Source organism: Pavona decussata, unplaced genomic scaffold, assembly GCF_977016875.1.
Source record: "Pavona decussata unplaced genomic scaffold, jaPavDecu1.1 SCAFFOLD_102, whole genome shotgun sequence".
NCBI lineage: Eukaryota > Metazoa > Cnidaria > Anthozoa > Scleractinia > Agariciidae > Pavona > Pavona decussata.
The window spans coordinates 8,087,436-8,102,511 of record NW_028145517.1 but is presented as its reverse complement, the minus strand read 5'-3'; the positions used below and the strand labels follow the sequence as shown (position 1 = coordinate 8,102,511).

Genomic DNA, 15,076 nt, shown 5'->3' with positions numbered 1-15,076 from the left:
GCTCTGATGCTGGTGGTCGCGCGAGTCAAACGGCCGATTATTCGTATCTTTAATACACGTGTGTTGCAGTTACGTTCAAACAAATCGGTTGGTATTTCTTCAGTAGAAGCGAACTAAGGTAAGTTTACGAGTAAATTCTGTAAGTTAACACGTAAATTCGGATTAGTTTTGTAAAGTTCCTTCTTTGTAAAGATTTTCAAAGCTTGGAACCTTAGTGGTCAGAAAAGTTGATGAGAACGGTCGTTTACATTCAGAATTTTTCGCGTTAAAATCAACAAACTGCGTCCGATTGAAGGATAATACAATTTAGGTTTAATACAACAAAGTAAGAATCCTTTAAAGCTTGTAAAATTTAGAGTGGTAGCTGCCAATTAAATTAAAATACTAGCAAAGATGTTTTCAACGGATGTTGAACTAACGGTATTATTCCGTTAGGAGCACACTTCCATGCTCAAAAGTGGAAGTTTTAATAGAGACAGATGATTTCTTCTTTTGAGTGCTTCGTGGAAGGTAACACGGAATATTTTTGTCCATTTTCAGAGTGTTTGCTACTTTCTGCTGCGCTTAAGTTTCCAGTATTTAGGATTATAGCAGTTCCAGACTCAATCAGATACTACAGCTGAGTAATGCGGCATACAGCTGATGTGGTATCGAAAACAAGCCGCGTTTTCATTTACAGAATCCTGTTAATGTTAAATTTCTAATATAGATGTGAATTGTGTACATCTTGGCCCTACAGAACATGTCTACAACTTCACAGACTTCACTTCACTCGCCTTATAAAGACAAATGTTGCTTAATACGTCACGACTCCGTGTTCAAAGCCATGTGGGACTGGCTCATTTTGGCCTTTGTCATCTACACAGCCATTGAGATCCCCTTTGACGTAGCTTTTATGATCCCAAGACAAACTGAAGTGAAGACGAGCCGATTTGGAGCCTTAGCGGCCCTCTCTCCAATCGCTATCGGAAATCTTATTGTAGACTTGCTGTTTATTATCGATATTCCAATAAATTTTCGGAGCGCGGTTGTTGATAAGGTCACAGAGGATGTGATAGCAAACCCCAAGAAGATAGCGATTCTTTACCTCAAGTCCTGGTTTCTGGTTGATTTTGTGGCAGCCATTCCGTTCGAATTCCTTGTTGATCCTCGACATGAAAGGGTGAGTACGAGTTCAAATAACTGGGAACTTAACTTGAGTAAAGACGCTTGCGACGGCAACGACAACGCCTCAAAACAACAGGCTAAATGAGCAAAAACAATCGCTCTTCACTGCGTTTTAAAAGTTTTGGTATACTTATTTGTCGTCTTCTGCAAAACAACGACTTGAAATAACCAAATTCAAGATTTTGTGTAGAAAGAATACACGACGGTAAATCTTTTAATATTCTCTTTGTTAACTTGAACGCCACTCTATTACATTTGTACCAATTTGGATCCTGGGTAAGGCCAAGTAACACGGGTAACATTTTTTTTTATTTTATTTCATATAGATTTTATATTATAATGAATATAGTATTTTATTACATTTAGGTTCTGTTTTTGTAGTTTTTTTTTTTTTGATTTTTGGTTTTTTTTTGTTGTAAATTTAGGGGTACAACTTCAATATGGGGATTTGGTTCTTCTTTGTTGTAACCCTTTTGAAGTTTTTTCCTTCTTCAATAAAGCTGTTATAAATAAATTATAAATAAATAAACTTGTGGCGCAACAAATGTTGCGTTGGAAGTCGGGATTGTTTGTTTCGCATGTTACCTCCTCTGCCCGAAACAAATTTTCATGTTGCAGAAAATAAGCGCTGTTTCTACTCTTTGCTACTTAAGGTCAAGTAATACCGTTAACATTTTCTTGTTAATTGCAACTTGGTATAACGCTGTTAAGAGTGATTGCTATGATACGATACTCCGTGAGATTATTCATCATACGGCAATTGAATCATAACTTGCAAAGACAGTACCACAACCATGCTTGAAATAATTATACTCATATATAAACACCAATTGCATAGGTAATTCCGAGTGTTCAGGGCGCCGAATAGAAAGTTCAGGTCCAGTTCTTGCCGCTTGCTGGAGTTGTTTGTTCAATATGTGGTTTGCATTGCCGCCATGTTGGTGGACAAAACAAAAGAAAATTTACTCACATAGCTTGCATAAAAATGGCAGTTAACTCCCAGAGGAGAAAAAACTTCTTGACCTTGTTTTGATACAAACCTCAATGCTTTTCATGTGAAGATCATGCTGTTCTTATGCTAACTAGTTTGAATTTGCATATGAAAAGCAGTGAGGTTTGTATCAAAACAAGGTCACCCCAGCCTCGCTTCCAATCCAAGGCCAGGTCACTAAGCTGTAAAATAGGCTACTCCTCGGTCACGCTTGTAAATAGCCAGTGGCATGCCTCCTGCCAGCTGGGATTTTCCATCAAGTTATGCTGAATTTGAATTATTTGTTTGTGAAGTTTATACTGTAAACACTGATCGAGGGTCATTGTTATCATTATTACTTGTTCTCAGGCCACTACACTGATGGGGCTGCTAAAGACCGCGCGTCTCTTGCGCCTGGTGCGAGTGACACGAAAGATCGACCGCTACTCCGAGTATGGACTTGCAGTTGTCCTTCTACTCACGTGTTTATTTACACTCACTGCTCATTGGCTGGCTTGTGTGTGGCACGCGATTGGAATTGCAGAGGCACGTGAAAACAGTGGCTGGCTATCCTCTCTTGCAGGCGAAATAGACAAACCTATCAACCAATCGAATCCCACCAGTGGGCCTTCCCTTTCAACAAGATACATCACTTCATTGTATTTTACACTAAGTAGTTTGACCAGCGTGGGCTTTGGAAATATCGCTCCGAGTACCAACGACGAGAAAGTGTTTGCTGTTGTAGTGATGATCATCGGAGGTAGGTGGTGTTTAAAGTACTTATTAGAGTAGACTGTAAAACAGTCCGTATTTTTTGCGTTGTAAGTCACCATCTAAGGAAAAGTCTGGGGCGAGCGAGGAAATGGAGTTGAGACCGTGAGAATCCACGCGTCGCCACTGGCAAGTTCGCGCTTTCTGTGATATTCGCGTCACCTTCCGTGAACTTCAAGACCGTTTTACAGTCAGGGACAGTTTCAGGCTGTGAATAATGCACTGCTGTTCAAGATTAGAGTATTGAAGAGTAGGATTTGAAATTGTTTCCTTTTAGGTGCCATTAGCAAGTCTTGTATTCCTTCCACTGGTTGGCGTAATAACAGTGAAATTTGCCACGTCAACAGGTCACGTCTCGGAAGTACAGTGCGTCGAAAAGTTGTTGCAATCCATTCTCAGACTGGTATATCCCCGTGTGTAGCAATTGTTTTTTAAGGTTTTCCCGCATTTTTCGCGTTTTGACAGCGCGAAAGCTGGAACAAGAGTTGTTTGATCTCAGTTGACGTCGCATTTCAAAGTCCATTTTTAATGTGTTACTGTTATTAGTACTGGTCATAAAATCAAACCATTAATGTTGGGCTTCCTGTGATCATGGTAACTTCTTTTGCCTTTTTTTTTTTTTTCACCTTTTCGAAATCAACACTCCATCTCTAACTCAGCAAACCTTATTTTTTTTCTCTTATCAGCATTAATGTACGCATCAATATTTGGTAACCTGACGGTGATCATTCAGCGGTTGTACCTACAAAACTCCAAGCAACATGAAGATCTTCGTCTCATCCATGAATTCGTTCAATTCTACAAAATTCCGCGGGCGCTTAAGGAAAATCTTGAGAGTCACATTCTTAACCAATCAGTCTTCACGAAAGGATGCGATCTACAAGCAGTAAGTGTTATAACTCCAAAGACTTTGCTTGTTTTCTCATTTCTTCACCGCTCGCGGTTTCGTCCGACGACGCTTGAAGTTTTCAGCTCACCTCGAACCTACCTCGCGCGCGCAAGAAAGCCTCTGCTACACGGCCCTTGGCGCCCGAACCACCTAGAAACTTTAGAATATTACACTTCTCTCTTTCCCTCGTTTAATTGCAAGCTATAAAAGCTCCCATGCAATTAGCTTAAATAAAAAAACAGTACGAGTATCATTCCCAAATTCTGAGATTGCTCATTGCTTCACACCACATCTCGTTCCCAGTGTCCTGGGAACAAGGTTGAGTTTGACTCAGATCTTTTCTTATTGCACAGCAGTTCATGTTTCGAACTACAACCTTGTATAGAATAAAAGGAGAAATGAAGCCCCCCTCCCACTCCCCAAAATCAATGATGAACTTTCGCGAGCAAACTGGGAGGAGGGTTTGTCTGATTTTTCATTTCAATTGTACAACGAAGATTGCTGAAACATTTGTTATCAATAATTCACAGGTATTAGACATGTTCCCAAGCATCCTTCAAACCGACATCTGCCTTCACATCCATGATGGGTTGTTCAGGGAGAACTCCGCTTTCCGCGCCGCTGTTCCTAGCTGTAAGCGGTCGCTCGCCACCAAGCTGAAAGTGCAGCATTACTTGCCACGTCAGTACATTTTAAAGCAAGGAGATGAGGTGGATAAAGTGTTCTTCATTCTTAAGGGAATCATTCATGTGGTCGTCGATGGACAGACTATCCTTGCTCTCGGTAAGGGTAACATCTCCGGCAATCAGAGGCCTGTTTCTTAATAGGACTACGAGCAGTAAATTGGCGCTGGTTATATGCATTTGCTTCCTGTTCTAATTGGTTCATTGCGCTGTTGTGATTGGTCAGAGTATTACTAATTGCACTGGGTTTGGTTTTACGACACCCAATTAAAATCCACCATGCTTATTTCCAGGTCGTGGTGACACCATCTATTGTGAGTACAAGTCAGTGAATAGCAAAGTTAGAGCCATAGCAAGCCTGTTAGTGCAGGCAGCCACTCACATACATTACATTGACTGGGACGATTTCTCATCCATCCTCAAAGACTACCCCGTGTTCAGAGAAGACTTCTTAGCAAAGATGGTGTTTTCATATCAAATCGGAAATGTCGTAAAGGTAAGTGTCATTATGTTAATTCCAAAAACAAGGATAAAGGAGATTTAGTAACAAATACAACGCAAGTTGCCCGTGAAAGAGGCAATCTATGTTCTCTCTTTGAGGTTTTGCAGTTGAGTCAGACTTTGCGTGGTGAAAGTAAATAAAGGCTCTTAACAAGTAGTTTCCTGCGCATGGTGTGTTTTGTTTTGTGTGGTTTCATTTTTTGATGTCCATAATTCTGAGTCAAAATTGAAACACGGTGCAAAAAGTGTCAAATTAAAGCAAATTATTTAACCCTATTCATTGAAAGTCGTCGCACAGGTTGTAGCTCATCGAGTGAACGTTGTACTGTTTCCTCGGACCTTAAGGAAGTTAAAGATTAATTGATTTTGCTCAGTTACTTTGTGTTTTGCTTCCCTTCAGGAGAATGACGAATTTGAAAAGTTAGAAGGTTCTCCTTGGGGATCGGAACCCAACGTAGAGATGAACCAAATGACGGATGTAAAACCCGCAGAGTCCGCGGAAGAAGACAAAGATACTTCGAATGTTTTGGCGTCTAAATTGACTGACGTGGAGGAAAATATGAAGATCATCGACAACAGACTGTTAAATATGGAGAGGAAAATTTCTCTTGCAATTCCACTGTTAAGAAAAGCGCTAAAGGATGAGGTCTAAAAGAGGACAAGAAACCGGGGTTACGGAACACTGTGGGAGGATAACGACTGCTCCTTTTTTACTTCTTTATAGTTTAGATTGCGTTTTTGGACCGTTTTTAATAAACATTTATTTAATTTCATTTATTTTCCTGATTGCTTACGATTTCCAAAACCCAAACACTGCTCCTCATGGAATACATACTATTTGTCCACCGTACGGCTAATCTTACATAAATTTACCCTATATATATTTATTTGAAAAGGCACAACAGCGTGGCTTCGTCTTTTGACTAAAGAGGTCTGACTTCAGAAGTACCTGATGGGGCCGCTCGACTAAAAACCCGCTCTGCAGGCTGGGAACTGAATACAATAGTCGGTTAATTGACTGGAACGTTTCTAAATATCGAGTTTGCTGAAAAAAAGTTTTTTCAATAAAACACTGGTTCTAGCTGGGTAAAAAATGTCTCATTCGTTTTTCCTGCCTGTCAGGACCCCTGTCAGGCTCGTACAAAATCGTATTTGACTTTTCGCTCTAACACCGTCTTTACCAATCAAATTTGAAGGTAAGTAGCGCTCCAGGAAGTGTTATATTTTCAAGGGAACGTGTTTAATAGTGAGCAGAATTGGCTTAAAGGCCATGAATAGTACCAATACCCGTCGACAATTTAACAAGGACATGGCAAGGGACATAAATGAAACGCTTCTTTTCCTACGATGTCTTCGAGTCACTTGCAGCCTTAATATCAAAATGGCTGAAAAAGAGAGAAAAATACAGCCGACAGCGGTACCTCTGGACACTTTGCCGGAGCGTTGTACCATGACGATGCACCACGAGATTTCGGCCCGCGGTTCGCTTATGCCAGCCGGAGATAGTTCCGCGATACGTTCCGATACCTTGTCCCCGACACGACAGTGAGGGAGAGAAAAGTCGGCCCCTAGACCATATGAGACAGATCCCTTTCGTTGGCACCTCAGTTCCACCTTACTGACTTAAACTGAAATTCAACCATGTATATATATGACAATGTAGTCATTTTGTCTTCCATGTGGTACGTTTTGAGGTTTGAGCATGCGCACGGGCTAAAGCGATAGAAAGAAGGATGACTGGTGATCAAACGACCTGTAGTCTTGGAGCTACCGCTAGTCTTGGACTCCTTTTACCTTATTTCATTCTTACAATTTTTATTGCCGTTTTCCCGAAAACGATTGCTCCTTCGATGGATTGTTGGCATTGTAAAGGAAATCACGTCGTCACTCGAAGAGCTCTGTGAAAGCCTTTGCTATTTTTCTGTTTTTGGCTATTACGTCAACGCTTATTCAGTACCGTGCCATGTAATGAAAATGTGCCACGTTTGTTACTACAACTCAGATGCTACCTTTCGCCTCTTGATGTCTGATGACATCAATCCTAACCCTTTACCGGTTTCTGCTTCGACTGCTGGTAAGATCAATTGCCTCGTGATGAATGCCAGAAGCTTAAAAAATTATCACAAACACAGCACAACAAACTGCCAATCCGTGTGTAACCTCCATCGCTTCCAGGACCTGGTGTACGCCGAAAACTCTGACGTTATATGCGCAATGAGACATGGTAGAACCAAAATATCAGCAACTCTAAAATATTGCATTCTGGCTTTACAATATTTAGGAGAGATCGGTCTGATCGAGGTGGTGGTGGAGTTCTTATCGCAATCAAAACAGCCTCCCTCAAAGCTGTCAAAGAATTTAAACCTGAATCGGAAGCCGAGCTGCAACAGCTTGAGATCACTTTTGCCGAAATTACTACGCTTACTGGTCAAAAAATTTTATTCTGTTTTTGCTATAGGCCACCCAATGAAGACTCAAGTTGGATGGATGTATTCGATAATTTTCTGCATGAAGTTTGTGACCAGTTCGACAATATGGTAATTTCGGGTGACTTTAATTTGCCAGACATCCTCTGGGACTCCATTGACAGTGCATCGGGTGTTAACGAACTAGTCTTCATTGAAACCCTTCACGACCACCTCTTGACACGACTCAATAAAAAACCCACTTGTGGCAACAACATACTTAACTTTGTTATCACGAGTCTGCCGAACCGTGTCAATATTACCCGCGTATTGTCTCCAAAAGATACGGTTTTTTTTACAGACCACAGGGTCATTATTTTCCAGTTTAACGCTTTTACTGATAAAAGGCCCACCAAAAACCCTGAGATTTGTCTACGATTTAATATGGAAAAGGCGACTTTGAGGGTCTGCGCACGGCTCTGTCAGCAATTAACCTCTCTTCGATCATAGCCAATGACGATATAAATACTGACTGGCATCAATGGAAAGACACGTTTCTTGTAGTGGTCTCTGACTATATACAGACAAGAGGGTTAAGGGACGGAATCCCATACCTTGCATGCATTGGATGTCTGCTGCCATACTTGATGAACAAAAAGGAATTTATGAGACAAAAGCTGAAACTCTCTCCCTGCGCAAAACAGTTAAGTGCATGCTGTGGAACAGTCATGATGAGTTTCTTGGTTCCGTCGAGTCCGACCTCAACACAAACCCAAGGCATTTTTTGGGGTCGATATTGAAGCTAAATTCCAAATGACATACAATTCCTGATCGAGTCTCGACGCCAATATCAGTCAGTGCATCCACTGACCCAGGTAATCGTACGCCGTTAAAATCTTCAGGTGAAATTCCTCGGGAAATAGCCAATCTGTTTAACTCCTACGTTTCATCAGTTTTCGCCCATGTCACCCCCTTCCCCCCTTCCTTCATCTGGAAGCGCTGCCAATGCACCAGCCTCTCCTGATATATCGCCGGGCCGAATTAACGCTCACGGTTAGCGAAGTTCAATCCGTCCTTGAAGCGCTTGATGTGAGGAAAGCCACAGGATCTGATAAAATTCCAGAGAAAATTCTTAAGGAAACAGCCTAAGATGTAGAAGATGCATATGAAGATTACTTACACATGTTTGTATGCATGATAAGTAGCCTGAGTATCAGGAAGGCCTAATACTCAGTTTATATGAGAAGAAAACAGTATTAATCAGAATAACATTGTGAATAAAAATTAACTTCTAAGCTGTGGTCTGTGGTGAGTTCACGACTTTAGAAAACTGTTAATCATCTTTGCAGTGAGAAACTACATTTTAAACTCTTTTTTAGTCATGAAAAGCCAACCTCATGTTCTGAAAATGAAAACGAAAATGTCGAACCAGGGGCGGGGCAGAAGACTCGTCAAATTTTCGTATCTGAATCATCCAACAAAAGTTGACGTCACATCCGGTCAAATTGGCGCCCAGCAGCCTGTCTCAGCGAAGTCGAATGATGGCGTCCGGATCAGGCATGATTTCTTCGGATTTTTGAGCCATCAGTATCAGGAATTGTGAACTGTGGATATGAAAGATGTTGTAAAGATATTGCTTCGACTTCATGAGCAAGGGTTTTCCAAAGGAGTCATTTTTTCTATTGTTTTGACGGAAAATACGAGACAGCTAAGCGTCGTGTCATGGCGAAAATTTCACACTCTCAAAACGAGTGGCGTTCAGACTTTTGGCTCTTGTGGCTTCTGATCGTTCGAAAGCTGAAATTTTAATAGCCTATCCCGTGTGCAACATAATGGAGGAGACATCGCCAGTCATAGTTTGCAGTGTTAACATCGGGAACCTAATTATCTCTCGACGTGAAGTGTTGGAAGCCTGTATCATTGAAGCTGTTCCAATTGTCTTCGTTGTAAGAGACTCGTAATCTTCCAGGTGAGTAAATGTAGTTATCTTCATTTCCAGTTCTTTTCTGCCAACGTGAGTACTTTTACATGTGGGCTTTAGAGTAATAAGTCGGTTTTGTGCTTCGTAGTTCTTTAATAAAGACGCAAGTGACGTTCAATTAATAAATAGCTTTAGTAATTCTGGTAATTCTCTTATCTGAAATGCATTTCATATCATGTTGTCCTGCCAGTGCAGGCTTGAGGAGGGGCTTGAGTCAGAAAATGTATCTGCGTGGCCTGGTTCATATTGCTAGTGTGAGACAGTTGTTAAACTTATTGATGTCAAGCTATCTTAAACAATAAATTAAATAGCATTATTGCGAATGACATTATTTCTCAAGTATTGAAAGAAACAACCCCTTCACCCTTTACCTCATCTGCACTCTCACCACTTGGGTGCTCATGGGTTAAGGCTTTTTATACATTTGCACTATAATTATGCACCTGTGACATCAAATTGTGGTAAGAAAAAAAAGTATGCCGCAAGCCACAGACAAGTGGCATGACTGATGTTCTTACCTTGTTTTGAAGTCCTCTTTGGGTTTTCAAAGGACATATGGAAGGCCAAATGGACTTTGAAAACTCTTTATGGCTGACAATGTCATTTGTACATCATATAATTATTTACCAGTTATTTCAGTTATGTTAGTTGGTGCCAAATATGTAAGGGTGGGGAATTGTCTTTTTCTCTGTGTCCAAGGTTGGGGAGGAGAACATAAAGTAAAAATATATATATATATTTGCAAATTCCTGGAGGTTATCTATCAGCAGTAATTGACCCATACATTAAGTTCAAATAACATTGTCTCCTTTGAATCATTGAAATTCAAAGTTCATTTTGACAAGGAATATTGAGTTCTGTTCAATTCAATGAAAAATCAAAAGTTCAATAACCACACAGTCAGTTCAAAAACCACACATCAGTTATTCTTACAATTATTGTAAGAATAACTATAGGTGAAAGGTTTTTTATTCCAATGGGACAGATAAGAGGAGAGGGGAGGGGAGAGGGTTTTACGGGAGCGTGGTCCATATTTAGAGTAGGCAGAAAGTACAAGTGAAACTAATAAGTATCCATATATTACAAATAATGGTAACAGGCTTACATGCATTTAAAAATCTATTGCCCACTTATCCATTGTTTGTCTTTGTAATCATATTTGGCAACAGTTGCCCAATAATGTAGCTTTTTCTTGGACATAGTTTCACTTCCTTCTTTTCAATGATGCAGATTAGTGGTCCGTTGGTAAATTTGTAAAAATCTAGAAGTCCTATGGTTCATTGAAAATCAAAAAGTCAAATAACGATAGCAATAAATCAAAAAACACACATCAGTTCAGTGACAGTAGACGTATGTAAGAAAAACTATAGGTGATGTGTTTTCAACTTTCTCTTCTTTAAGCTTGTCAAGGATGCAAATGAGAGGCCTGCTAGTAAATTTCATATTAGTTCAATTCAAAGAAGGCTTAAAAATTCAATCACCACACCAAAACAACAAACCTTCCACCCCTCCCCCCCCCCCCCCCCGCCCCGCCAAAAAAGGGAGAATTATATAAATGAATATATTTGTTAACCACCTGGGTGATAGCAGACCTCAAAATTAAGAAAATTTACTGGTGTGGGTGTTATTAGTTCAATGGATCTTGCAGGTAGGGAAAGGGGAGGAAGTGGACAAATATGTTTGCATTATATAATAGGGTTTATAAGTTATATTACCATAGTTAAGAATTTTCCTTACCTACATGAAATTTTTAGGGATTTAATGTTTTTAATTTTTCTTTTTAATTATTTTATCTTTAGAGATTTAAACAAAAACTCAAAAGGAAAGAGACTGGCAAATCCCCCTGAGATGGCAAGAAAGGAAATAGACAGCAAACGGAAGAAAGCAACAAGACTGGAAGAAACTGCTATGGCCATACAGTTAGCAGAAGACAAGGAGGAGCTTGTAAAAAGGGAAACAGGGATTGTGGCACTTGAGAGAAGAGTCAAGAAACAAGAAGATCAGTTAAGAAGTAAAGCGAACAAATTAAAAAAAAATAATAAAACAGTAACGGAGGCCCAGTGGGTGGCTGCCCAGCTAAGGCATATGGCTGGTCAGCTTGACAGCTTGGCTGACCAAATTTTGGATCATAGGAATACGTCAATGTAATCAAACATGATGCTGTACACCAATGTGTAAATTATTGTCAGCAGACATTTATTAGACTTTGACACAGTAAATTATAATAAATCATATACACTGTAGCTAAGTGGCCATTGCAGTTACTCCTGGTCTTGTCACATTCTTCCTTTTACTGTCTGTTTCTTTTCTTGCCGTCTCAGGGGGATTTGCTGGTCTCTTTCCTTTTGAGTTTTTGTTTAAATCTCTAAAATAAAATAATTAAAACGAAAAATTGAAAACATTAAATCCCTAAAAATTTCATGGAGGTAAGGAAAATTCTAAACTATGGTAATGTAACTTATAAACCCTATTAATATAATGCAAACATATTCGTTTGGAATTGGAATTTTAGATAAACTTAGATACTATGTCTCTATGAATACGCTTAAACAACTATACTATACACTCATATATCCGTATCAAAATTACGGGTCAATGAGCTGGGGTACTGCATGCCAAACAAAATTTAAAAAGATAAAAATAAGCCATATTACTGCCTTCACTGCGTCTTCTTTGCACACAAAAGAGATAATGCAACATTTTACTCTAATCGAAATCCTTAAGCTAGAGAACATTTTTAAATTGAAAATTGGTTCCCTTGTGCATAAATTACAATACAATAAAAAAAACACCCCCTGCACTCCATGATCTTGGTTTCCTAGCTTCTGATATCCATAAATATAATACCAGATTTGCCACTAGTCAAAACCTGTACAGACCATTTTCTTGAACTAATTATGGTTTAGCACGGTTTAGAGTAGTGGCATCACAAACCTGGGAAACAATTCCAATGGAAGTTAAGTGTCTGCGCCACAATGTTTTTACGAAGAAATACAAACTTTTTCTGCTTGATAGCCAAACAATAATATTAAAAAAATTTAATGTATACCATATACTTATAATTTGCTGTAAACACTTTTTTCCTTACTTGTTGTATTTTCATCTCCCAAGCCTAATTTAATTAGCAGAGCTCTTCAACCAGTATTATAAATTCTACTTTCCCCTATTTTATTTAATTGCACGGAGGTATTTTACAATAACAGTCCAAATTCTGGCGCGCTGATTGGCCCATAGCTATTGTCTATAAAAGTACAGACAATAAAAATGATGTCACATGTAATGCGCGCGCTTTTTCAACGAAAAAAAATTGCCAATTCCGCTCATACTTTTTCCATGTTATTGTAAAAAACAAATTGGCAGCAGTTTTCTATGGTCTATACTCTTATAGACCATAAAATGATGCCATAAAATGTCCAAAACTTGGCAGTGAAACCACTCGCCTGTGGCTCGTGGTTCCACTTGGGTTTTGAACATTGTTTGACGTCACTTCATTGTCTATTAAGAGTAGAGACCATAGAAAACTGCTGTCGATTTGTTAAGTGGCCAACACAAAAGCCTTGCTCCTTTGACCACTACGCACTTCTTCCGTAGGGGGTAAAATCATTTAATTAAGTGCTCTGCACGTTTCATTTTTTCTTACTATAAAATATATTGTATTTCGTTGTAGTAGGTGTGAGTAAAATTGAATTGAATTCAATTGAATTGTCCACTTCCTTCCCTTTCCCTTCCTGCAGGACCCATTGAAGTAAAAACACCCACACCAGAAACTTTTCTTTATTTTGAGATCTGCTATCACCCCGGTGATTAATAAATATATATACATTTATATAATCCCCCCTTTTTTTGGCAGGGCAGGGGGGTAGGGATGGGGTGGGAGGTTTGTTGTTTTGGTGTGGCGATTGAATTTTTAAGCCTTCTTTGAATTGAACTAATATGAAATTTACAAGCAGGCCTCTCATTTGCATCCTTGACAAGCATGAACGAGAGAAAATTGAAAACAAATCACCTATACTTTTTGTTCGGTGGTCTACTGTCACTGAATATTATTGATGTGTGGTTTTTGAACTGATTGTGTGGTTATTGAACTTTTGATTTTTCATTGAATTGAACAGAACTCAATATTCCTTGTCAAAATGAACTTTGAATTTCATTGGTTCAAAGGAGACACAATGTTATTTGAACTTAATGTATGGGTCAATTACTGCTGATAGATAACCTCCAGGAATTTGCAAATATATATATATATTTTTTTACTTTATGTTCTCCTCCCCAACCTTGGACACAGAGAAAAAGACAATTCCCCACCCTTAAATATTTGGCACCAACTAACATAACTGAAATAACTGGTAAATAATTATATGATGTACAAATGACATTGTCAGCCATAAAGAGTTTTCAAAGTCCATTTGGCCTTCCATATGTCCTTTGATAACCCAAAGAGGACTTCAAAACAAGGTAAGAACATCAGTCATACCACTTGTCTGTGGCTTGTGGCATACTTTTTTTTCTTACCACAATTTGATGTCACAGGTGCATAATTATAGTGCAAATGTATAAAAAGCCTTAACCCATGAGCACCCAAGTGGTGAGAGTGCAGATGAGGCAAAGGGTGAAGGGGTTGTTTCTTTCAATACTTGAGAAATAATGTCATTCGCAATAATGCTATTTAATTTATTGTTTAAGATGGCTTGACATCAATAAGTTTAACAACTGTCTCACACTAGCAATATGAACCAGGCCACGCAGATACATTTTCTGACTCAAGCCCCTCCTCAAGCCTGCACTGGCAGGACAACATGATATGAAATGCATTTCAGATAAGAGAATTACCAGAATTACTAAAGCCATTTATTAAGTGAACGTCACTTGCGTCTTTATTAAAGAACTACGAAGCACAAAACCGACTTATTACTCTAAAGCCCACATGTAAAGGTACTCACGTCGGCAGAAAAGAACTGGAAATGAAGATAACTACATTTACTCACCTGGAAGATTACGAGTCTCTTACAACGAAGACAATTGGAACAGCTTCAATGATACAGGCTTCCAACACTTCACGTCGAGAGATAATTAGGTTCCCGATGTTAACACTGCAAACTATGACTGGCGATGTCTCCTCCATTATGTTGCACACGGGATAGGCTATTAAAATTTCAGCTTTCGAACGATCAGAAGCCACAAGAGCCAAAAGTCTGAACGCCACTCGTTTTGAGAGTGTGAAATTTTCGCCATGACACGACGCTTAGCTGTCTCGTATTTTCCGTCAAAACAATAGAAAAAATGACTCCTTTGGAAAGCCCTTGCTCATGAAGTCGAAGCAATATCTTTACAACATCTTTCATATCCACAGTTCACAATTCCTGATACTGATGGCTCAAAAATCCGAAGAAATCATGCCCGACCCAGACGCCATCATTCGACTTCGCCGAGACAGGCTGCTGGGCGCCAATTTGACCGGATGTGACGTCAACTTTTGTTGGATGATTCAGATACAAAAAAAGTGCCAGGCGCTATGGAGTGTTCCCCCCCGCCCCTGTGTCGAACACACGTTTTAAAAAATGGGATCTGTTGTCTGAAGTTTTGAAACAATCAGGCTAAATATGTGGACATACAAGAAGTTTTACAAGTCAAACTGATTCTCGAGTGCATGTGTCTTCTCGAAAAAGTCAAATGGTGGCTGAAACCCGGATGTAGCTAAGGCATTCTGGG

The 15,076-nt window shown here is 39.4% G+C and overlaps 1 protein-coding gene and 2 long non-coding RNA genes across 3 annotated transcripts; 2 read left to right on the top strand and 1 right to left on the bottom strand.

The window, feature by feature from the left end:
- Window positions 1-24: 24 nt before the first annotated feature.
- LOC146472082 (voltage-gated inwardly rectifying potassium channel KCNH6-like) lies at window positions 25-6,091 on the top strand. Its single transcript, XM_085120629.1, has 7 exons — window positions 25-118; window positions 740-1,162; window positions 2,507-2,897; window positions 3,595-3,794; window positions 4,328-4,580; window positions 4,774-4,976; window positions 5,382-6,091. The coding sequence occupies exons 2-7, from the start codon at window positions 743-745 to the stop codon at window positions 5,631-5,633; spliced, it is 1,719 nt and encodes a 572-aa protein (XP_084976755.1). The 5' UTR covers window positions 25-118; window positions 740-742; the 3' UTR covers window positions 5,634-6,091.
- Window positions 6,092-8,821: 2,730 nt separating this feature from the next.
- On the top strand, window positions 8,822-11,615 carry LOC146472081 (uncharacterized). The gene is made up of 2 exons (XR_014866756.1): window positions 8,822-9,355; window positions 11,167-11,615. It is a non-coding gene; the product is annotated as an uncharacterized LOC146472081 (long non-coding RNA).
- LOC146472080 (uncharacterized) lies at window positions 11,541-14,897 on the bottom strand. Its single transcript, XR_014866757.1, has 2 exons — window positions 14,353-14,897; window positions 11,541-11,732 (listed from the first exon to the last, which is right to left on the bottom strand). It is a non-coding gene; the product is annotated as an uncharacterized LOC146472080 (long non-coding RNA).
- Between the last annotated feature and the right edge of the window lie 179 nt (window positions 14,898-15,076).

Coding starts and splice junctions, on each gene's coding strand:
- LOC146472082 (XM_085120629.1), top strand. CDS start 743: ATGTCTACAACTTCACAGACTTCACTTCACTCGCCTTATAAAGACAAA. Junction 1,163..2,506: donor TTGATCCTCGACATGAAAGG/GTGAGTACGAGT, acceptor ACTTGTTCTCAG/GCCACTACACTGATGGGGCT. Junction 2,898..3,594: donor TGTAGTGATGATCATCGGAG/GTAGGTGGTGTT, acceptor TTCTCTTATCAG/CATTAATGTACGCATCAATA.